The sequence below is a fragment of the Phyllopteryx taeniolatus genome, chromosome 3 (assembly GCF_024500385.1).
Source record: "Phyllopteryx taeniolatus isolate TA_2022b chromosome 3, UOR_Ptae_1.2, whole genome shotgun sequence".
In the NCBI taxonomy this organism is placed as follows: Eukaryota; Metazoa; Chordata; class Actinopteri; order Syngnathiformes; family Syngnathidae; genus Phyllopteryx; species Phyllopteryx taeniolatus.
In genome coordinates this window covers 29,254,646-29,278,273 of record NC_084504.1, presented here as the reverse complement: position 1 = coordinate 29,278,273, position 23,628 = coordinate 29,254,646, and the positions used below count along the sequence as shown (strand labels likewise).

The window sequence follows — 23,628 nt, the reverse complement described above, 5'->3', positions numbered from 1 at the left end:
AAAAATTTTTACTGAAATTTCTAATTGTGTCATCAATAATAACGTTGATATATTGCAAGCATTATTTTGTTACCAACGTGAACAATAGCTGTACAAATTTTCATCCTTGACTTCCGATATCAAAAGTAGTCATCCATCACATTGTTGTGTACAGTGTATGTAATACTATAATAATCATATTAAACATTTATATGGTCGCACGGTCATAAGGGAAACCGTAACTGCAGTGTGGCCCCGCTATGAAAAAAATAATAATAATAATAATTTAAAAAAAAATATATAGAATTTGACCCCTCAGTCAGAGCTCGATATAGACTCCGCCCCTCGCTCGTGCACATCAGACCCACTTGTTGTTCTCCTCCACGTTGCGGACGTCGATCGCCTTCTTCTCCTCTTGACGGTACAGTAACTTGTTTCGACACACTGTCCGTTTTGGCGTCTGTGTTTCATATACTTTATGCCATAAGCCCAAAGTCGCCACAACTGAAGCGCGACACTCGCAGAAATGCCAAGTATATGCTAATCATTTCCGCCCTTGGACCACACTGCACGTCGCTTGTTTGTTCTAGTTGCGAATTTGATCAACTAGATAAACTACTTTAATTCAACTTTAGTTGCTAGTTACAGTATATAGAAAGTATTGCACGTAATATTGATTGATTTCTTGTCTTGCTGATCTACTTTTCTTGTGATTAATCAAATTACGATTTTTTTTAATTCATTAGTACAGTACTGTACAATGATATTTCATTCATACAAAAATTCCATTTTGTGTCCTTTGACATCAATAATAATAATAACTTAAATGAGAAGTGTCTTTCACGTCTGCCTAACAGAAATGTAAAAACATGCATTCCGCATCCCCTCTTCTGTTCCTCCAGACATGCGTGTGGCTGTAATTGGTGCTGGAGTCTTTGGTCTGTCCACAGCTCAGAGCATATATGAGCAGTACCACGCCATTGTCACTCCACTGATCATCGAGGTGTACGCAGACTGCTTCACCCCGCTGACCACCAGCGATGGAGCGGCAGGTCTCTGGCAGCCCTATATCAATGACAAGGGAGATGTCCAGGAGATGTATTTGTATTCTTTTTTTTACTCTTCTTCTTCTTGAAAATGTTCCTGTTTCAATAATGCATTCTCCTTACCTTCAGGAAGTGGTATAAACAGACCTTTGACTACTTGCTGAGCTGCCTCCGTTCACCAGAGTGTGTAAAAATGGGTATTTTCCTCCAATCTGGCTACAACCTCTGCACAGAACCGACCCCCGTGAGTAAAGCTTTGCGTTTAGATTTGATGTCGTCGCTAAAAACTCAGAAACCAAAACTTGGCGGTTATTTTAGTTTGAAATAGAAAGTTTAATATACTTTTAAGTGTAGTATACGAATGGAATATCTACCACAGGCTTGTCTGATTATGTGACTTTGACGAATGAATGTCAGCAATTTATAAAACAATAACATTTATGAGGCTGTTTTACGCTTACAAGCTGTAGATCAATTGTGATTCAGTGACCTCGAAGGACGGTGTAATAGAAGACAATCAGGCCACAAAGTCCGCCCTCACCTCACCCGTCTCTTGTTTTTTTTGTGTGCAGGACCCAACGTTTAAAGACACAGTCCTGGGCTTCAGATGTCTCACAGAGCGAGAACTGAAGATGTTTCCTGGCTACAGGTAGTGGGGGATTGAAGCGGTTACGTTACTACGAAACATGGAATGATCATAAAATCACGGCCATTCATAGTTCATTTGTTTCAGAACATTTGGCTCGTCCCAAAGAGATTGCAAAACCTTAGCATTGCAGTCATTTTTGACAGGATGATTCAGTTAGTTTCTAACAAACCTGTCTGTTCAAAAATGCTGTATACCTTTTTTATAGTTATGGGTGGTTCAACACTGCTCTCATATTGGAAGGTAAAACATACTTGCCTTGGCTGATGAACTGGTGAGTTTTTTTTTTTGCACAACTCTATATAAACACAAATAAGAACTCAATATTTCATTAAGTTTCACTTGCTGTCATTGTCTTATTTTCCTAATCTGTAAGCAAATTTTGTCGACACGTTTTTTAAATAATTGTTTTTTTTTAAAATAAAACTTCACCTGTTTGTTGTAACCTGAGTTGAACCAGACAAAGGTCATTTTAAGACTACCATGTAGCAAATTATTACTTGGTCAGCCATTAAACCATGACCGGAGAACACGCCATATTCTTTTTAACTTTGATTCGATATGTCGCTTATATAGGCCACTAGATCTGAATCATCATAACAAAGTCTTAGCAGTTTTAGATAAGGTACCCAAATAAGTCAATTGTCAATGATTGACTGCTTTACATACAACCATCACTGATGCAAGCTGAGGATAGAAAATAGTTGTTTTTTTTTTTTTCTTATTGATTTAGCCTAGCAAGCTGTCTAGTAGTAAACACTGTAAAAGTGCTTTACATAGTCCAAACAGCAGCCCATGCACCATACATTGCGGTATATCCGCTACAAACAGCTTGCATAGCAGAAATGAAAGCATCATAATTAGCATGTGTTCTGGTATTAATATTACATTTGGTATCCTCCTTAGGTTGGCGAAACGGGGTGTGAAATTTTATCACAGGAAAATTGGATCTTTTACAGAGGTTATCTTTTTAATTGTCTAGTTGCACACACAGTTAAAGCCCCAAATTCTTCATACTCTGGTCAAATTTTGAGTAAAAGTGAATTGACATTTGATGAATGACTGTTCATCTTTTGGCTGGAAAGTGGCACACGACTGTAAGATGTGTGAAGAAATGTACTGCGAATGAGAGTGGCTGAACAAAAATGTTTGACAATATCCACAAAAACATGCCTAAAACATTAAGCACTGTTTATTTTGCACTATTAAACCATTATGACACTCACGGTGTCAAATTTTAAATATACAACCCCAATTCCAATGAAGTTGGGACGTGTTAAACATAAATAAAAACAGAATACAAAGATTTGCAAATCATGTTCAAGGAATTTAGCATCAAAAGGTTCAGAGAATCTGGAGAAATCACCGCATGTAAGCGGCAAGGCCGAAAACCAACATTGAATGCCCGTGACCTTCGATCCCTCAGGCGGCACTGCATCAAAAAACGACATCAATGTGGAAAGGATATCACCACATGGGCTCAGGAACAGTTCGGCGCTACGTCCGTTAAGTGCAACTTGAAACTCGACAACAGCCAGAAACGCTATGGTAGGTTGATTGAATACTCTAAATTGGCCGTAGGTGTGAATGTGAGTGCGGTTGGTTTTTTTGTTTATATGTGCCCTGCGATTGGCTGGCGACCAGTTCGGGGTGTACCCCGCCTCTCACCCGAAGATAGCTGGGATAGGCTCCCGCAGGTGCGCAACCCTAGTGAGGAGAAGCGGTACGGAAAATGGACGGATGGATATAATAAATCAGTCCAGGTCACACTCCTACAGGTAACTTTATGCAAGATAGGAATACTTCTCAAAATGAAAAAGTTAAACATTTGTATTCAATATCTCTTAACACAATTTCCTAGTCTTTTGGCACTTGTGTAATTTCCAGTGAGAAGGTACCTCTTCAACAAATAAAAAATAACCTCCAGCTCTCAATTTGGCCAGGGTCTGAACAATTTTTGGCCAAACTGTATATTTCAACATTTTGTTCACTATACCATGACCATCCAAAAATGCTCTACAAGCAAACATTTGTTTTTGTTTAGTTTGTTTTCTTTCCTTTTTTTACATTTTTTCCCTTGGCTGTTTTAGCTGTCTAGAAATGGTGCAGATGTGATAATAAACTGTACTGGGATGAGATCTGGAGACCTCCAGCCTGACCCTGAGCTGAAACCTGCCCGGGGGCAGATAATAAAGGTTAGGAGACTCACTGTATTTTTCATTTGGGTAGACTGGAAGAAGTTATTACTTTTTATATTCCTGTTTTCTAGGTGGAAGCGCCATGGTTGAAGCACTGGGTTATGACCTACACTCCTAAAGGGGTTTACAACTCACCATATATCATTCCAGGGTAGCGCAAGTGACTTGACCCTGACAAATTCCACTTTCACACTGCATTCCCAGTAACAGCAGAGCTGCAATTTATTCGTCTGTCCCTTTAAGACAGGACCCACCAAAGTGGCTTTTTACTAGAAATGGGGTGTGCTTGCACGAGACAGACTGCCGCTTTCGGATGATTGGACACGAGACGGCAGCAGTGAGACAGCTATAATTAATTTATAACACAAAGGGATGTGGCCAGTCGCCCTGATGGTCCCTTACATAAGACGGCAAGCTGGGAAAAAGCTGCGAAAATCCCAGTGTGAAAGAATGTTTTTAGTTACTTCAATTAACACTTTTATTTTAGATGCATTGTATCTCTCAAATGATACATGTATTGCAAGTCCCTAGCCCTCAAAATATATATATGCAGAGAACTATTTCATACCATCACACACACCTTAGTCGTGCTTACAAAGGTACTGATGTGCGGTCCATGTGTTATCATGGTGTTGCTTTCTTTTCCTCTGTTTTTATCTGCAGGAGTCGTCTCGTGTCAGTCGGCGGGGTATTCCAGTTGGGGAACTGGAATGAACACAACGATTCCGCCGATCATAAGGCCATTTGGGAAAAGGCTTGCCAGCTCGAGCCTAGCCTCAGGGTAATGTAATTACAATTCTTGTGACGCCCGTTAATGTCTACAATATGTACTAAGGTATTGTGACACCTGGTTGTTACACCTACAAGAACTTAAACTGGGAAAAATGTGTCCCTTAACAGCTATAGTGGCTCCCACCCCCTTGGGAAGACTTTTACAAGATAGTTGAGTGTGTCTGGGAATTTCAGAGCTTACAATTGCAGTTTGAGTATACCCCAAAAGTGTTTGGTACGAGTTTAAGTTTTTCCACACTAAACATGCACTGAGGCACAGTCGTTCTGGAACAGAAGAGGACTTTGCCCAAACTTGAAAACATACAACTGCCCAAAAGGTATTTAATATATATACAGTATGTGTGTGTGTGTATATAACATCCATCCATCCATCCATTTTCTGAGCTGCCTGTATATAACATATATTATGCAAATAATATGTAGATCATATCATCTCATCTAAGATGGACTGGTGCAAAGTGGAAAAGTGTTCAGTGGTCCGATGAGTCCACATTTTAAATTGTTTTTGGAAATAGTGGACGTCGTGTCCTCTGGGCCAAAGAGGAAAAGAACCATCAGGACTGTTATGAATGCAAAGTTCAAAAGCCAGCATCTGTGATGGTATGGGGCTGTGTTAGTGCCAATGGCATGGGTAACATACACATCTGTGAAGGCACCATTAATGTTGAAAGGTACATACAGGTTTTGGAGAAACATATGCTGCCATCCAAGCAACGTCTTTTTCATGGACACCCCTGCTTATTACAGCAAGACAATGCCAAACCACATTCTGCACGTGTTACAACAGCGTGGCTTCGTAGTTAAAGAGTGCGGGTACTAGACTGGCCTGCCTGCAGTCCAGACCCGTCTCCCATTGAAAATGTGTGGCGCATTACGAAGCGTAAAATACGACAACGGAGACCCCGGACTGTTTGAATTAGTGTCCTCAGTTCCCAAACGTTTATTGAATGTTGTTAAAAGAAAAGGTGATGTAACACAGTGGTAAACATGACCCTTCCCAGCTTTTTTGGAATATGTTGCAGCCATAAAATTCTAAGTTAATTATTATTTGCTGAAAACAATAAAGTTTATCAGTTTGACCATTAAATATCTTGTCTTTGTAGTGTATTAAATTAAATATAGGTTGAACATGATTTGCAAATCGTTGTATTCTGTTTTTATTTATGTTTAACACAGTGTCCCAACTTCATTGGAATTGGGGTTGTAAAAGTACTTCCTTAATACTGTGTAAGCATGCAGTTGGATTTTTCATTACGTCTGAGTTTTTTGTTTTCTGATCACAGAATGCCACGATAGTGGACGACTGGACCGGCCTCAGGCCAGCCCGAAGCAAAATCAGATTGGAGCGAGAGACCCTATTGTGTGGTACCACTGCGGTCGAGGTGATTCTAAACATCTGATTATAACTCCAGATATGAACATTAGTCCTCAGTGTCTGAGTTAGTGTGGTTGTCACCTGTAGGTGATTCACAACTATGGCCATGGAGGTTTTGGAATGACCATTTACAAAGGCTGCGCCCAGGAAGCAGCCAGGCTTTTTGGTGAGATCTTGAAACAAAAGGGAAAAGCACCGAAAGCTCACCTGTGAATTTGTATTTAGCATTTGTGATTCAATTAGGATCAAATTCATCATTTCATAAAATCTTTATCATTACGGGAGCAATTGTTATTCACTAATAAATAAAAACTGAGAGTCTTTTAAAAAACCTCATTGAATGTAAATAATATAGAACTTACAAAAACCTGTAATGAATAACATCAAATCATCTTTTACAAAGATTTTACTGGCATGATGTGGTACATTTACATTAAGTGTGTTGACAAGATTCAGTACATCTTAATACTGATTAAATACTGTAATAACCAGCAGCTTATTTTTCCAAACAGTTGATACAATAAGTGAGAAAATCCATAACTCTCCATATCACCTCTTTCCAACGAAACAATGACATTTGATGAATTATTTACAGAGGTATAAATTTGGTTAAACGACTGTGAGTTTCATCTAAAGTAAACAAATACTGTAGATGCAGTTTGATGTTAAGAACCCACTGAGATCCCATCAGCACGTAGTGTCACATTACAAGTATTGTAATTACAGTATGTTCTTTTTAATCAGGCTGATTAAGCATTGTATCATGTGATGAAAGTAAATAAAAAAACAGTTCTCCCATACTTGAATCTCCATTCATGTATTTTCCAGTGCAATGCGAGTTCTATGGAGTTCTAATTTCAGAAATATCGCAGACAACACACACAGTACATACTACATACTGTGATGAAAGGGTCAACACATTTTAATATTGTCATTGTCAAAAAATGGTCATGGCATAAATGAATATTGCTACTTAAATTGTCTTTACTAATTATTATTATTATTTTTTTTTTTTTTTACAAATTGGTGTTCACGTTTACACTTGGGAACCATCATTATGATGTAAACAGAACAATTTATTATTTGGCTATTTGCTTCATTCTGCAGTTCAATGAATGAAAAAAATGTATTGAGATTGTGCTGAAGTAGATATTTTCTAGGTAGATTAATAGTTGTAAGGCTTTTTTAATTGTTGTTTTTGAAGTTTATTATTTTTATAATTCTTCGACCATAGCTTGTTTAACCTTTTCATTTGCATCGCACAGCAAGATGAGAACTTTTTTTTTTTTTTTTTTTTCTCATGGACTCTACAGCTTCCGTATCGCTTTTTCTGAATTTCTCAGATCTCATTTGTCCTCACCCATTCTTCTGTCAGGTCTGAATGCCATGCATTCCAGCCATTCTGTTGAAGGTATACAGTGGCAAAATGGATGGCAATGGTGGTTGAAGACTCTTAAGTGCAGTGACATGACATTTTGTGCTGTCTGCCTCTCTGAAGTCATTTTAGTGGCTAAACTGTTTATGAGACTTGAGATGCATGCGAAAAGCTGCTCTAGCTTTTTGTCTTTCACTCTTCACTCTAATAATCTCAAACATTGCTCAGCCCTGGGAGCCGGAACTGGAATGAGGGATTGGCCCTGAGGTTTGTGAGGAGGAGGAGGCCCGGCCCGTCATCTCCTGGCCCCACTGACGGTGGTCGGACTCCTGCAGGCCTCGTCCCGTTGTCTCAATCGGCAGCGCGCAAGAGGCGATGGCGGCGAGCAGACAGCAGCAGCAGTACACCGAGAGAGCCAAATACACGGACGACTCCAACAACACCTGCAAGAGAAAGCAGACGTGTCTCTTTGTATACACCACTTATATAAAAGTGCCAAACTTTGCAGGTGATACCTGTGCGACAAAAGGTGTGATGAGGGCACCAACTCTCGCCATGCCACTGCTTGTTCCCAAACCTAAAGCCCTGTTTGCAGTTGGATAAACCTGGAGAGTATCAGAAAATGCTGTGAAGGTCATGCCACTTCTCTCTACCACGGACTGTAGTATTGATGTGGTTCAAATTGGATTAATCCTATTCATTGCATAGTCAATGTGAACACTTTAACTAACCTCTGGAGTATACACATAGGCAGCCTGGAATCCCCCAGCGATGAAAGCTCTGGCAATGAATATCAGCACTGTCATGGACGCTCTGTAACAAAATGGGAAGCCGTGCTTGCCTGTATGACAATAACACAATCTGATTTAAACTAGATATTGCAGACATGGCAGGTTTCTCCTTTTACCTCCCCACACAACCATAGAGCGGAATGATGCACAGAGAGAAGACAAGGAAACACAAGGCCATGGTCTTCCTCCTTCCTAAGCGATCGATCGCCCACAAAGTCACCAACAGTCCTGTGGAACACGAACCCATAACCTCCATAAGTTTATGCAACATAGGCAAGTTACAATAACTATAGAAAATATAGTCAACTTTTAATACCATTATATTTCAAACTGTGATCTGGTAAAAGAATAATCTTGAAAAATGAATATTTTAAATATTCTATTCATTTTATTTTTTTACCTGGGAATTCTGATAAAGTTGTCCACAACAGGTCTTTGTAGTCATCACTGTTCAAATATTTACACTCCAGGCTGCATCTGAGCTCCATCTTATTACCTTTGGACACTAGAGGGAAATAAAGAACAACAAATCTATTGGATCAGCTCATTATTTTATTATACTAAAATGAACAAACCTAGATTTGACAGTGATTTTATGAGTGGATGGATTCCTTTAGGATTTGCAATGATTCATTTCTAGTGTTGTCCACTCTCGTCACACAGGTGACAGCTCTTTTTTTTTTTATTATTATTTTTTGAAATAAATTTTATTGGCACGCACTATGGACATAAAACATATGATGTTTCTAAGTAAAGAAATTATGCTGGCTTATTTGCACCATAGCAGCTTCACTTCGACTGGGGCAAGTTGGAGTTCATTCATTCAGAAGAACATCTGGGTGACCATCAGAGGTCACTGACAAACCATAGGGAGGACTTTGCTCACAATATCTGTTGTATTTCGAGTTGAGGAACTTCTCCGAGCATGCCTCCATGGACCTTGCTTTGCTTTGTGGGACAGTCATGATAGTCACAGCCCTAAAGTTGGAAGCATAGAATTGTCCGCATACGGCACCCCGAGCATCTACATTAGCAAGACTTCTGTAACATTTGTTGCATTTATTTGTTTGTTTTTTTCCACCTCAAATGGATTAATTAAAATGTAGGTTTTCAGTTTTTAGTCATTTTGTTCATCATTTCTCATTTGATAACTGGTTAAATCAAATCCAATCTATTTAACATGTGCATTTAACATTTGTACCCTATATTAAATAACTTGCTAATGACGTATTTCATTATGAGGTTTTAAAAAGTGAGAAGGAAATATATTATTAAAAATAGTCTTTTACATATTTCCATACTTTTTTAACATCATCCACAAATGACCTGGCCCATCTGTCTGTTTTAAAAATCAAATATGGCCCATGAGAACAAAAGTCTAACCCAATCTCTCATTAAAATAATGAAGCCAAATGTATAAAGCTGCACATTTTAGAATTGTAGACTGCGTTTGATCTATTTAGGATTTGTCAATGTACAAAATAAACAACATTTTCTTTTTAAAAAAAAACAACAGCAAAAAACTCACTTCCACATGTACCTCCCTCCTGAAAGAGCTCCGTGGTGAGCAACACAAGGCCGTAATACGAGAAGGCGTTTGCAAACCTGAGGACAAGAGACAACAATCTGAATGTTAAGCTTAATGTGTCCGTTAAGTGGGAATGGAACATTTTTTGGACAAGGAAAGGAATAAGTGGCATGATTGTTTCCTCAAGTTACCAAATAAACCACAGAAGGACTGTTGTCCACCGGAATTGCGATGAGAACAAGTCTCGAATCTTCCCACGATCCTCCTGATCAAAAAACAGAAATCAAGAGACCCACTAGAATCACAGGTCATAATACAAACAATAGCCGAATTACATTTGAAGCATTGCGCTCTGCAGAAACGGATTTACTTGTTTGGCAGCAATGAGTTTTCCCAGTGGCATGGGCACGCCATTCTCTATGGCAATGCGCTTCAAAGTAGCCAGAGCTTTTTCTTGATTCCCCGTCAACACATCATATCGGGCACTCTCAGGTAGCCACTGCCGCCCAAGTGAAGAGACTCGTTAGTTGACAGTGTTTCTTCATAGACATGGACGGAGAAAATCTGTTAAATTAGACTGTAACACATTCTGGCCAAAATCTGAACAGCTTTTCACAGACATGTTTTCTGACACACTGTAGGCAGCTCACAAAAGATTTACACACGCAGGCCCAAAAATGTGTATAACATTTAAAAAATAGGTATGTTTTTCATAATGTTTCCCCTTTCAAGAACCTTGAATTACTCGTGACTTCATACTCACAAAACATAGGATGGCAAAGATGAAAAGGGGGATGGTCGAGAGGCCCAGAAGCCAACGCCAGCCCAGAGAAGGCATCACTAGAATAGCAAGAAGGACCTCAAACACTGTGCCCAGTGCCCAGAATATCTGTAAGGTCACAGTAGTCAACACAGGATGAAAGCGCTGCAGATGTTCTTTACATATTTTCATTCAGTTAACTTGACAGCTGACAACCATCCACCCAAATGAGATAAACAGTACAAACCTCAATTAGCAATATACAAGTTGCTCTGGACTTCATGGGAAGAAACTCAGCATAGAGTGTGACCCTTACAAAAGACAAACCCAAAACTGTTCATTTGAAGTTTTCCTCTGGCTGGTTGTGCACGATGGATGGATGAGGGATACGCACGATTGCGGGGCTCCGCCGATGCCAAAGCCCACCAGAGCACGGAGGAAGAGGATCCAACCATAGATGGGAGCAAAGGCACTCATCAGACCATAGAACATCGTCCACAACACGCTCATTGTCAGACCCTGTGTGTCCAAACAAAAATAAGATTACGCTAAACAGAAACCGCTTGGAGAAAATCTCCGCAAAACAGAAGACATGACATTTGCATTTTATAGTACTATCTATATTTGTCAGCGACCCAGACCATTTGGTGTTAATGCCATTTTTTTTAAAATGTACAACAATAATTCCTGAAAGTGATAAGAAGACTTGAACACGGCAGAGCAGTGACAGGAAACTTTGACCTCAGCTACCATCAAATGCTTCAGGCATCATTAAAAATGAATAGTGTTCTTTCTTTGACACAGAATGGTGAAAAGAAACCATTACAAGATCTGTGGAGGACTGAGGCCAAATTCTGCGGTCCCATTGCTTTACAAGAATCGCCGTGAGCTGATGCATCGGTGCAGGACAATTATAATACAACATCTGAAATGATCCATTTCTCCTTCACTTGAAAGTCCAAACTTGCATGAACATAATATCCTACATAATCCCCCTTTTTTTTTTAATGTACATGAACCAGGTTAGCGTCCCTCCAGCAACAAGTTGCAAAAATGTTTTATTTGCAGCGGGACTGCCACTCCCATTTTCACTCATGCTCAGTGCAGAAGACGTACTTACCGTCTTTCTTCCGTACTTGTCAGATATGTTTCCCCAAAGGGTGGAGCTGATCATCATTCCAATAAACACCGCCTGTGTCAATTGACAAAATATGTCAGAGAATGCTGGAACATTACTGGAATACTTTTTTTTTTTTTTCAACAAAAAGAAAAACATCTGCAGTGTTAAGTGTTACTCTATCTCAAGTGCACACATTAGTAACCTTTGACAACACAAATGTTCTTCCCGAAGAATGGACAACAATTTCCATGGACTCACGCCAACATATTGTAGAAGGTGCGGATGAGTCGTAGATATTAATGTTGCATAGGGGGAGGATCAATTATGTATTTCCATCTATTTTCACTTGGGTGTAATAACCGGGTATCTGATTACTTAATTTTTTCAGGTAAGGATATTGAGAACAGATTCTTATTTGGAATGATTGTGTTGCTAATAGTGCTTCTCATGGCATTAATAGACAAATGTATTTTTTCACTTGGTTGTCTATAATCATATAAAGGTGTATCAGCATCAATTAGAATGTTGAGGAAAACGTTTTCACTAGTTCAAAATTCATAAACAACAACTCATATATTATATAGATTCACAACACAAAGACACATTTTGACCCCCAAATTTACCATTTCAAAAAATGATGATATTACATTAAAAAAAAACAAGAAAAATAATTGTTCACATAGAAACTAGGAAGAGGGTAAAACTAGGCTTTGCCATGTGTTTAAGTTTCACTTTTTGAGTTAAACTACTGAAATAAAGGAACTTATGATATTCTAATTCATTTTGTAATTGATAAATATCAAGATGTACATGCATAAGGGCGAGCTACATGCAGTAGCTAACAGATAAGCATATTACTAATATGACAGCATAATTACCGATGTAAGAAGTGCCACCTCCAGACTTGGTAGTCTCCATTCGCAGTGAAGCTGTGGAGCTAAGATGCTTAGAATCATCATCTCCATTGCGTCTGCCATCTGGACACAATAATCAAGAGTTCACTGACAAAACAAAACAAAACAAAACAAAAAGAAAGAAAATACAGTATAAGACTGTGAACAAATACATAATACCCAAAGAAGGTGTATTAGAGATGCTCTCACCCAGGACAAACCAGTGAGGATGGAGAGCTTCCACTGGAAGGTCCCAAAGCCGATGGCCTCCACAGCATCCTCGACCATGAACGTGTCTAAAAGAAAAATCAGTGAAAATAGCTTGTGAATGTAAGGGGGGGGGGGGGGGGGACACTACAAGGGGTGAGCTTGTTTGCAGAAACAGAAAAAGCGATAACACTCCATCATACTCCGTACCATCAGTTGGGTTGGCAAACTCCCGAGGGACAGGAGCTCCATCTGCAAGGGCCACGGACTCCATCTCTTTCTGCTCCGCCACCCGCACCGCTGCATAGGGCTCTCGACTTTCGGCGTCATCCTCCGAGCGCGTGCTCTCACCGGTGTGACGGAAGCGGACGACACTAGAAATGAAATGTCAAATCCTGGAGGAATCCATCCGCGCATGAAATGACAATCAATTCTCGGTCAGTTTTATTGGAAAGTTGCTCTGTTTGAGGCATCGGAAGCTGCGTTGAGGTTCGGTATTTTCACGCTGAAGTTTGGATCTGACCTGATTCAACTGCACATGTGCTAGAGGATACAATTACACAACAAGGGAAGGCAAGGCTGAGAACAAATATCAAGGGCCGCTCCTTGGGTAACATGTTTTTCCACCAATAAATATGAGTCTATTAATGAAATGTACGAAAGATTCAATAACATTGTCCTCTTTGACGTGACAGCTCTGCAGCCTAAAAACACCACAAACTGTGCAAGTTTTCCACAGATGGAAAGTGCAATTTTCTCCCACCACAGCGCACAACATTCAATTCTACATGCTGCAGATTAGCATGGGAGATGCGTGGGTTTTCTCTGGCTTCCTTCCACGTCCCTAGAACACGTTTCTTATCTTCTTTGAAGACTCTAAATTGCCCATAGGAGTGAATGTGATTGTGAATGGTTGTGTTTCTAGATGTGGTGACCAGTCCAGGGTGTGCCTCTATCTAATGTCAGTCATACCAGTTTCACGCAACAGTTTTTGTGTAACATATAATAAATATCATATGCCAGACATATTTCTTTGTATGTTTTCTATTCCGTTAATTATAACGCTGCTCTAGTGAAAAGAAAAAGAAAAGGTCATCTTGGTCCTGTCTCCATCTTGGCTATGTGATGACCAAACATGATATGTTTGGTGGTGCCAGTTGCATCCAGGCAGAAGATAACTATCTGTTCATGTTTGATTAAGTCGTAGAAGAATACTCGGGCACTTCCTTGCAGCCGCCAACGTGGCTGTATTCAAATTATCACCTTGCATGCAAGTTTTCATTAAATTGTCTCTCATTTCTCTCAAAGTGCTTGTCCTGTCTCTTGTCTATTAAGGAATAACATTTTTCCTGTGAGATTATGTCATGGTGATTTTTTTTTTTTTTTTTTTTTTTAAGTTAACGACAGAGGCAAAACACCAAAATGTTGTGATTGTACATACAGTATGTGCTTTTTCAGTATTGCACAGCAGGTGTTTTGACCCCTACTCTACAGTATACAGTCTTGTGAATGTCGTCATACCAACTATACAGCAACAAATACAGTAGCAGCTGTAAAAGGAGTGGTGAAGACTCTGTTTTATCTAATGTTTGATTGCAAGGCGACTGTGTGCGCTTTCACGAGGCCACTGGCGACAAGGCTGCGAGATTAAGTGCTCAACTGAGTCATGGCAGTTGAGAACTCATCGTCTAAATCAGAGCAAAGCAGCCTCCTTCCAGCAGACAAACCACACGCAAATGCCACGACACGGCTTCAGACCGCCCGATGATTTTGACGATTCCATCCAGCGATGTCTTCAGGTCGTCTTAATGTGGGTTTGCATCACATGACGCTGCCGCTTTGATACAATGTGAGTTTGTTGTGTTCTGGTCACGAGCTCGGCATACAAACAAAAGAGCAATGTGGCACACGGACTGAGCGATTCAATGCAAAGAGAAGGAGAAATTGCACGAGGCGTTTGAACTCACGGCAACTGTCTCAGCTGGAACAGATCATCGTCCATTTTGCTGTTTATTTCCCGACGCTCCGTGTGGCCTCATCGCCTTTTTCCATGATCACGACCAGCTGCGATTTCAGCACTGAGGAGAGCGACCCGCTGACGGCCAATGAGGACACACAATTCATGCACGCGACAGACAGTGCACTCGTTTAAAGGATAACAAAATAGATTCATGCAAACCCTCAAGTATATATAAATCTATTTATATATTTTTACACTTCAGTTAGATTGTTCATTAATAACACTTTCTCGCTAATCGGTGTAAATAAGAATGGGAGACAAATGCAGCTAGCAAAAACAATCGCATATACTAAATTACAAAATAATATTTAATTGAGAAAGCGATTTGGAAAAAAAATACAGGCAGTCAAACGTGACATCATTTATTCGGTGGGAACATTTTAGAGCGAACACAGCGGTACGCTCCCTTTGTGGCTCCCCTCAAACAATGCTGCTGAAGACGATGGTTCTGCAATAACAGGATGTTGTGGTACCGACCAGAGAACTCGGATAAGCTTGTCAGAGAGTACCTTGGCACCGGACCGAGCGTCAGGTAAAGTATTCTCCTTGGCAAACACCACATTAAGCTCCTTATCGTTAATGGTTGACCTAGTCAAAATAGAAGCGGGTCACGACGGTGCCGTGCGTGGCGCTCAGCTGGCAAACAAGCAAACAAGCGACCGGTTAAATCCGTAGCGAAGGAAAATGGAGCAATGCAATATATCAGATGTGTCTTCATATTGTTCTTCGTGTAGCTCTCTGGATTCCGCATAGCACACCACGGGAAGATAAAACTCGGTGTTGCTGGCAAGTAGCATCTTGCTAATACTAGCATCATTACGAACATAAATGGTTGTTGTTGTTTTTTTGGGGAGGTGGGCGTGTAAATGCATGCTTGGTTTGGAACATTTACATTTGGTGTTGGAACATTTACGTTTTTCTTCCTGCAGTTTTTTCTTTATACATACTGTATAAAGTAACGCATACCATATGTGCACTTTAGTGTATCTGCGAAATCGTAACCATCCAGCCCAAAATATGTTACTGTTCACCCAAAAGTTAAGGATACATTGGGGAATTTCAGGATGACCCTAAAATGCATTTTATCCTTTTATAGTTGAACTTATTTGACCTCTTCTAAACCTTTAAATGCAGATGTCCAACTGTTCAACATTTCTCCAACAAAGAGCTGGACAGCAAAACTCTTAACAAATATGTACGATCCAACCAATAGGTTTCCTGGTTCAAGTAGGATTGGTATTGAAACAGTCCTCTTTGTCATGCTGTTCGGATTTTTACATTATTAAACCAAGGCGACGCCTAGCAATTGAGCAACAGTACCTCGCCATTGTGAGGCTTCAAACAGGATGTGGTCGAAGGAAGTAGCCACTGAGCGCAGAGTATCGCAGAGCGTCATCAGCGGGTTGCAACAGGCAAGGAAGTGGACATCCTTGCCAATCATTGGTCAATTCATGACACAAAAACACCTGTTGTGAGTTTTGCCATTCAGCCCCTTGTGAGAGAACAGCAAGTTGTGCAAAAAGTACTGAAACATTGAGACGTGAATCCAAAAGTTTTCGATCAGGTCAAATTAAGTTAGATTATAGTGCATTTTAAGTTCATCCAAAAAGTTCACCCGAGAGCCGAATATCCCTAACATTTTTTTTTGTAGTGGATATAAAGTAACGAGTTGCACCTCTCTTAAGTGTATCTGTTACAAGACTGAGTGAATCTGTAAAATCCTAACCAGTTAGGAAATACATGTTGCTGTATTGCCAGTTACTGCCATGCTGTGAGAGATAATTTACCATAATTTAACCGTATTCATGATGTTGTGTCTTCATTAGAAACAAGATGCTAAAAAACTGGGGTGTCATTGGTGGTGTAGCTGCTGCCATTGCAGCTGGTGTGTACGTTTTGTGGGGCCCAATCACCGAGCGAAAGAAGCAGAAGAGAGGTGAGAAGTCACGTGATGCACGATGCCAGCACTGAAGATGTCCTTTTTAACAGTGAGCTGTTTTCCTACAGGTATGGTTCCTGGTCTGCTGAACTTGGGTAACACTTGCTTCCTGAACTCCTTGCTTCAGGGCCTGGCAGCGTGCCCGTCCTTCATCCGGTGGCTGGAGAGGTTTTCAAGCTCACCCGCAATCCAGTCGTGTAAAGAAAACAAGTTGTCCACAACCCTTCTCCAGCTTCTCAAAGGTATGGGAACCAATGTGGGCGGCGTAAAGGTAAAACCTTGTTAACACTCCGTGAACGTTCATAATTTCATTTCATAACCTAATGGTTGTTTCTATGCTGAAAGCTCTATCCAGTATTGAGCCTGGGGATGAAGATGTGCTGGATGCTGGATGCTTGCTGGATGTTCTCAGACTTTACCGGTGGCACATCAGCTCATTTGAAGAGCAGGTTAGTCTTTTGTGCTTATCAGTGGGGATTGATTTTCTCAGTTTTTTTTATTTGCCTGTTCTGTTTCACTGTCGTTATCCCTCTTTTAAGGATGCCCACGAACTCTTTCATGTCCTAACGTCATCTCTCGAGGAGGAGAGGGACCGCCAGCCGAAAGTCGCCCACTTCTTTGACATGCAGTCTCTAGAGGTCAGCGATCCTTTTCCAGCTTTAACTGTGGGAAGAGTTTAAAAAAAAAATAAAAAAATGATGATGCCTACCATTTGTGGACAGATTAAAAAAACAAAAATATTAAGCGTTACAAACACTTTTGCTGGTTTCTACTTGAAAACAGGATTTAAAGGCTATTTGTCACTCAAGAGCTACTTGAGTTCATTTAATGTGACTTTTGACAGAGATAATTAGCGGGAAAACTCACACTGAAATGAGACAGGTTGATATGAAATTTTGCTCGAGACAAATCTTTTCAGGAAATGTAGAAGACACACTTTAAATTATATTACTTATATACACTAGAGTGGTACCTTAACTTATGAGTGCCCAACTTTGAAGTTTTTGGAGTTACGAGCCGTTGCTTGGTCAGTTTTTATTTATTCTTCGCTTTGTGTTGCAAGCAAAATTTTAATTACGAGCGAGATTCAGATATGCTGAATGCTCGAGTAAAGTGTGTGGGGGGGGGGGGGGGGGGAAGGAGAGCGACGGTTGCTGATGCACTTTCAGGCATTTATGGAACGGCGTAGTCAGTCAGACACAAACAAAATCAAAACACTCACAATGAGCGCGGTTCAGACGCTCACACTGAACCAACCGCCTGTTAAATGGCCAACTGTAGATGGAGCCAGCGCTGCTGTCGTCTTTCAGACCAGGCCACGCAACTCACACGTCATACACACAAATACTACAGTGCGTGTTATTTTCGGCTCAGTCACACTTTATGAGAACAGTTTATCAAGTCAAAGTACCTTTGTATACATTTCAAATTATGTCTGTGTGCTTACACCAGAGCCTTCCCAATCAAGATGAGAGAACACGGACCTGCAAGAGTCGAGGTAAAAGAGGAAATTGGACTCGTAAACTTTGATCAGCAACAAGTTCGTGATGAATAGGAATTTTCTCACCCCTTTTTGCAGCTCCTCTTCACCCGATTCCAAGCCCTTGGAAGTTTCAGCATCCTTTTCATGGCCGTTTAACGAGTAATATGTTGTGCAAACGGTGTGAGCAACAAGTGAGTAGTTTTTGTTTTTTTATTTACACAAAATCACAAAGCTGGGAGCTATGTTTGAGGGTTAGTTAATATGATTACACATAAACGACCTAGCCTATTTCCACAAAAACTGGAATTCAATACATTTTTGGGATAAAAATGTTTATGAAATGCGTCATTCTCTATGAACCAGAAAGAAGTGTCTAATTAACATACAAACAAAATACAGAAATACAGATCCCCACATTTTTCTCACCTTTTGTTAGATGATTTTTTTTCCACCCCCTATTCTCGCAGTTTAATTCACAATGGCTGACTCCAGAGCCCCAGAATCAAACACAGTACAGTCCTATTGTCTTGCGTCATCCTCAAGCAGAATGTTTTATTTTTCAGAGTCCTGTGCGATATGATTCCTTTGAGAGTCTTTCGTTGTCTATCCCTTTACCTCAGTGGGTAAGCACAATCATCATTAAATTAAAACCTACCTAAATCCAAATTTGGCTTTAATGTGATGAGTGTTTGTGTTTAGGGTCGACCGGTCTCGCTGGATCAGTGTCTACAGCATTTCATCTCCTCAGAAACGATCAAGGAAGTAGAGTGTGAAAATTGCACCAAGGTATTTCCCATATGAATTTCTTTGCATAATGCAGAGAAAGACAGAGATCATGTTTTTTCTTTTTTTAGCTTCAGCGAGGGACAAGAGTCAACGGACAGCTTGTGGAAAGTCAGCGGACAACATTCGTAAAACAGCTGAAATTAGGAAAGGTAATTGACCTTTTTGCACGTCTTCGAATTGCTTGATAACATTTTCCAACAATTGTGTGCTCATGTAATTATTATTCCATCCAATGTGTTCCTTCCTCCGTCAGCTGCCCCAGTGCCTCTGCATCCATCTGCAAAGACTCACATGGTCCAGTGAAGGAACCTCAATTAAAAGACAAGAGCATGTGCAATTTACGGAGTTTCTATCAATGGACCGTTACAAACACAACACTTCCATACAGACGAGTCAGCGCACCAAACGTGCTGGGAAGCACCAAAAGGCAGACCATTTAGGCAAGGCTACAGAAAAGCCTGCTACAAATGGCACAGGTATGCTCAACATCCTCCTGCCTGTTTCTGTTTTCACATGCATTCTTAAGTTTGTTGTCATTTGTTTTTCAGGTGCGGAGCATCATAACAACAACAAAGCCTTTGCGAATGGAAACTCTTCATCTGTCTGTTTCCAGTCTACTTGTGGGACCACTCAGCTGGGCCTCACATATGACTACCAGTAAGCTGCCTTGATTTCCCTAACACATGAATAACAAGAACAACTCAGAACAATAACAAATCTGTAATACACAGTGGAATCTCAATCCATTTGTTGGGTTTAAAAATACAGTCGAACGTCCAAAATTGGACATAATCCTGTCTGTTGACGCATCTAATTTCAAACCATTTTTCCATATCATATCCTATAAAGTGGATTCATTGCAGTTTCCAACTGTCATTGTCATCAAACTCTTGTGGCTTTTCTTTTAAGTTACCGGTACATTTTATCACAGCATCTGACAAGACACATAATGGAGAGGATTTAATAATTGTTGTCAGGGTGTCTGCGGAACCTTAACAACTCTTAAATTCAGGGCTTAATTATCTTTAAAAATGATCGATCCTCAAAAATGTTCTTTGGGTAACTTAGACGAATTTGCAAAGAGGATGTAATTCCAAAATTCCTTTAAATAGTGATTTAAGAGATCATATCACCCACTACTACTGGCATTATGCTTTCGGACAAAAGCTATTTTTTTTGTATGTAATTGGTGTTTCATGTATTGCTTAGATTTTACTGAGCATTCATGTTTTCCTATGTTGCAATAAGTCTTGATATTTGGTTGCCTCACAAAAAAAAAAACTCTCAAGTAATGTCACACATGATGGTTTGAACTCAAAGTTTTGTTTGACATATATGAAGATTTTGCTTGAAATGTACCGTAATTTCTCGTGTATAATACACACTCCCAAAGTTGACCTCAAAATTCTGGAAAACCCATTTACCTATGTATAATGCTTTTTTACAATGCATGATTTTGATTCTACCCTGATGATCAAAACATTAAGTGTTATCTGTATTTTGTTAGGTTTGTTTTTTTCAAAATTATTCTGAAGTGAAGCACTTTATTTGAACACGTAATACTTTCTTATTTTATTATTTTGAAATTCACAGCCCTACTTTTATTTAGTAAATGAGAAAACACACAGTTGTGCTCATGTTTGATTACCCAGGCAGAATTTGTAAGATGTGTACAATTCTTCCAAGAAAACATGAAGGGCCATGTGAAACACATTTAATTTAATTTTAACGGGATTCAAATTAAACGGTCAAGCATTTCAGAAAAGCATTATCATTTAACAAAACATAACCATAAATAAATGAATGATGGTTGTTGTTCAGTCATCAGTCATTATTTAAAAAAACAATATTTCACTAATTCTGCCAGGGTATGTAAACTTATGAGCACAATTGCATACGTACTCGTCAATAAACTGATTAATAATAATAATATTGGAATGAAAGTGTAGGCTACACCCTTTTCATAGGATCTAGGTGGAGCTGGCATATTAGAATGAAAGTGTACACATTTCTCATAACCTCTAGGTGGCGGTGTTATTTTGGAATGAAAGTGTACAGCTTTTTCATAACCAGTAGATGGCGGCATACATTTATTCAATGGGAAAGTTTTTTTTCCATTTTCCCCTAGACCTATGTATAATGCGCACTATTGACTTTTGACATTTTTTTATTGGGAGGGGGGGGATGCGCATCATACACAAGAAATTACGGTAACCTGTACCACCTTAGAGATGTTCTGCTGCAACCCATTCCACAGTCAAACTATTGTCATCATTAAATATTTATTAAATCTCAATAAAGAAACATTTAAGTAACATTAACATTCGTACAAGTGTAAAACAAAACAACAGAACACTACCTTCACTTTGATAGCAAGTGATGATGCTGGAGTCTTACTGCTTTAAATGTGAGTCACTTAACATCTGGTCTTCTATCAACAACACTTGTTGGAGCTGATTCTTTTTTGGAATATTTGTTGGGGTAAAAAAAAAGGTCTTAAAAAGAAATAAAACAAACCTGAATTGTTTGAGACAGAGCTCATGCAATGTCGTGCAAGATGCTGACAACTTGCACGACATCACACTTGTGGAGTTTCAAACTTTGAGGGGAATGAATATGCCTGAGAATTTTGGTAGAATTGTAAGACCACAAAGGTGTTCAACTGCAGAGGCTAAAAAGAGGTTCTTTTAATTTTGAAAATACTAAGTTAAATGTTTTTGTGCACATTCTTATCTTAAATCAAAATGCTAGATATTGTAATATTAATCTTGGGAGTCTACATTCCAGCCTCAGTTGTGTTCAGTGAATACAGAAATAAAATTTGAAGGTCTGGACTTTAGTATTTCTCAATCCATCTAGAAGATGGATCAAACGTATCAATCTCAGATCGATCAGCCAATGTAAACACAATCCTTTTCTCCTTCCCGCCAGCTCCACGGAGTACCTTTTCCAAGTCACGGCTGTGCTGGTTCACCATGGTGACATGCACTCAGGACATTTTGTAACGTACCGGCGCAGCCCCTCCCCGCCTTGCAGTTCCTTGCCATACATCTCCCAGTGGCTGTGGGTGTCGGACGACTCGGTCCGCAGAGCCAGCCTGCACGAGGTGCTGTCCTCTAACGCTTACATGCTCTTCTACGAGAGAGTCCAGAAGCAGAGCGCTCTGTCACATTCGCAGGAGTAAGTGAAAGCCCACAGGCTGAATTCATGCTGCTGCCTTTCCAGTCGTACCGTTTAAAATGGATCTGCCCATTACGTGCCAGTTCGCCATGGTTGATGGCGAACTGGCACGTATGCATCATTTGACTATAAGGTATTTCTTGCGTGAACGGATCATCGCAATGACGTGTCATGCTGTGATGTTGCTGCTGTAATCCCAAGCAGGAGACTCCAATTCCAAAGAATATGGACATGATGTCTTACTCTTATGTATCTATCTGGCTTGTGCGGAAAAACTGAGAAATGTGATAAAAAAAAGTACATGCTTGGTTCAAATCTCAATAGGTTCATGTGTCATGCATTTACACTTAAAAACTATTTGAATGCAAGTTGGTTTATTTTTTCAATGCTCAGAACATTGGTCCGAATTTAATGATTACGTACGGATGACACTGAGGGTAATCATTCACGATGATTCAGCAATGTTTGTAGACATTTTCTGGAAATCATGCATACACAGTTAATTGCGTCTGTTATTGTAATACAGCATTACTATTTTCATACTTACTGTAGCTGCACATTTGAAGTTAAAAGTGCCATGTTGTCTCTTGAGATTTTTAATATGAAGCCATATGTGCGTGGCAGTTGTTTTACTCTGACATGAAAAATTTGAAGGATATTTTAGTGTCCAGATTTCGCTTTGTCATGAAAGGAGATGTAACAGATATCCAGACAGTGTCTTCTCGGAAAGTTAGCAACATTTTTAACCCTGCATTACTGCCATTTTCCTCCTTCCAAACCAACTGAGAAGTAAGGATGAGGACCAGAGGCCTGTTGTTTATGTTTGCAATTTGCACTATTGTACAGTGTTCATGTGAAATGTTTGTGTGCAATCTCTAAAAGGTGAACAAAATAAATGTTATAGTTTTATTTGCAGATACGTGGCTCTCTTTGTTTCCAAGCAATAAGACTCCGGATAATGACTGAGATTGAATGTACATATGTGGACAAAATTGTCGGTCCGCTTCCATTTAAGAAATGAACCACAATGGTTACAAATCATTTGAATCTGAAAACAAAATTGACAAAATGAACAACTCATTCATTCATCTTCCGTTCCGCTTATCCTCACTAGGGTCGCGGGCGTGCTGGAGCCTATCCCGAAAGGCGGGGTGCACCCTGAACTGGTCGCCAGCCAATCACAGGGCACGTAGAAAACAAACAACCATTCGCACTCACATTCACACCTACGGGCGATGTAGTCTTCAAGTAATGCATGTTTTTGGGATGTGGGAGGAAACCCACGCAGGCACGGGGAGAACATGCAAACTCCACACAGGCGGGGCCGGGATTTGAACCCCGGTCCTCAGAACTGTGAGGCAGAAGTGCTAACCAGTCATCCGCCGTGCCGCCCTATCAAGCTATTTTGAAGTGAAAAGTGCTGCCCGCTGTCAGAATGTTCCGTCTCAACCGTGGGTGTTCCTTTAATGGAAGGATACCAAGCAATTCTTTCTGTGTACATAATCCACAA

At 40.0% G+C, this 23,628-nt stretch overlaps 3 protein-coding genes across 8 annotated transcripts; 2 read left to right on the top strand and 1 right to left on the bottom strand.

Moving 5' to 3' along the window:
* The first annotated feature begins 265 nt into the window (after positions 1–265).
* Positions 266–7,775, top strand: LOC133475470 (D-amino-acid oxidase-like). 2 transcript variants are annotated; one of them, XM_061768363.1, is made up of 12 exons: positions 266–400; positions 882–1,077; positions 1,155–1,269; positions 1,598–1,674; positions 1,880–1,945; positions 2,578–2,632; positions 3,762–3,866; positions 3,941–4,020; positions 4,533–4,650; positions 5,945–6,043; positions 6,124–6,202; positions 7,640–7,775. In XM_061768363.1, exons 2-12 carry the CDS (start codon positions 884–886, stop codon positions 7,675–7,677), a joined length of 1,026 nt encoding a protein of 341 aa, XP_061624347.1. In that variant the 5' UTR covers positions 266–400; positions 882–883; the 3' UTR covers positions 7,678–7,775. The 2 variants fall into 2 exon arrangements, with proteins under 2 accessions (XP_061624347.1, XP_061624346.1); XM_061768362.1 differs by lacking the exon at positions 7,640–7,775 and having other exon boundaries at positions 6,124–6,836.
* Positions 6,425–14,856, bottom strand: svopa (SV2 related protein a). Of its 3 annotated transcripts, none has more exons than XM_061768338.1 (16): positions 14,678–14,856; positions 12,921–13,084; positions 12,714–12,799; positions 12,489–12,587; positions 11,611–11,682; positions 10,885–11,009; positions 10,738–10,801; positions 10,494–10,619; positions 10,101–10,229; positions 9,922–9,995; positions 9,731–9,807; positions 8,603–8,707; positions 8,319–8,430; positions 8,143–8,224; positions 7,927–8,016; positions 6,425–7,854 (listed from the first exon to the last, which is right to left on the bottom strand). In XM_061768338.1, the coding sequence occupies exons 1-16, from the start codon at positions 14,710–14,712 to the stop codon at positions 7,636–7,638; spliced, it is 1,659 nt and encodes a 552-aa protein (XP_061624322.1). In that variant the 5' UTR covers positions 14,713–14,856; the 3' UTR covers positions 6,425–7,635. The 3 variants fall into 3 exon arrangements, with proteins under 3 accessions (XP_061624322.1, XP_061624323.1, XP_061624324.1); XM_061768339.1 differs by having other exon boundaries at positions 12,921–14,575; positions 14,678–14,768; XM_061768340.1 differs by lacking the exons at positions 12,921–13,084; positions 14,678–14,856 and having other exon boundaries at positions 12,489–12,611.
* Positions 14,404–23,033, top strand: usp30 (ubiquitin specific peptidase 30). Of its 3 annotated transcripts, none has more exons than XM_061768344.1 (13): positions 14,404–14,520; positions 16,557–16,666; positions 16,738–16,911; positions 17,015–17,118; positions 17,209–17,307; positions 18,122–18,167; positions 18,249–18,343; positions 18,716–18,775; positions 18,852–18,938; positions 19,007–19,087; positions 19,192–19,414; positions 19,487–19,595; positions 21,870–23,033. In XM_061768344.1, exons 1-13 carry the CDS (start codon positions 14,447–14,449, stop codon positions 22,120–22,122), a joined length of 1,515 nt encoding a protein of 504 aa, XP_061624328.1. In that variant the 5' UTR covers positions 14,404–14,446; the 3' UTR covers positions 22,123–23,033. The 3 variants fall into 3 exon arrangements, with proteins under 3 accessions (XP_061624328.1, XP_061624329.1, XP_061624330.1); XM_061768345.1 differs by lacking the exon at positions 14,404–14,520 and adding an exon at positions 15,055–15,262; XM_061768346.1 differs by lacking the exon at positions 14,404–14,520 and having other exon boundaries at positions 16,637–16,718; positions 16,797–16,911.
* The last annotated feature ends 595 nt before the right edge of the window (positions 23,034–23,628 follow it).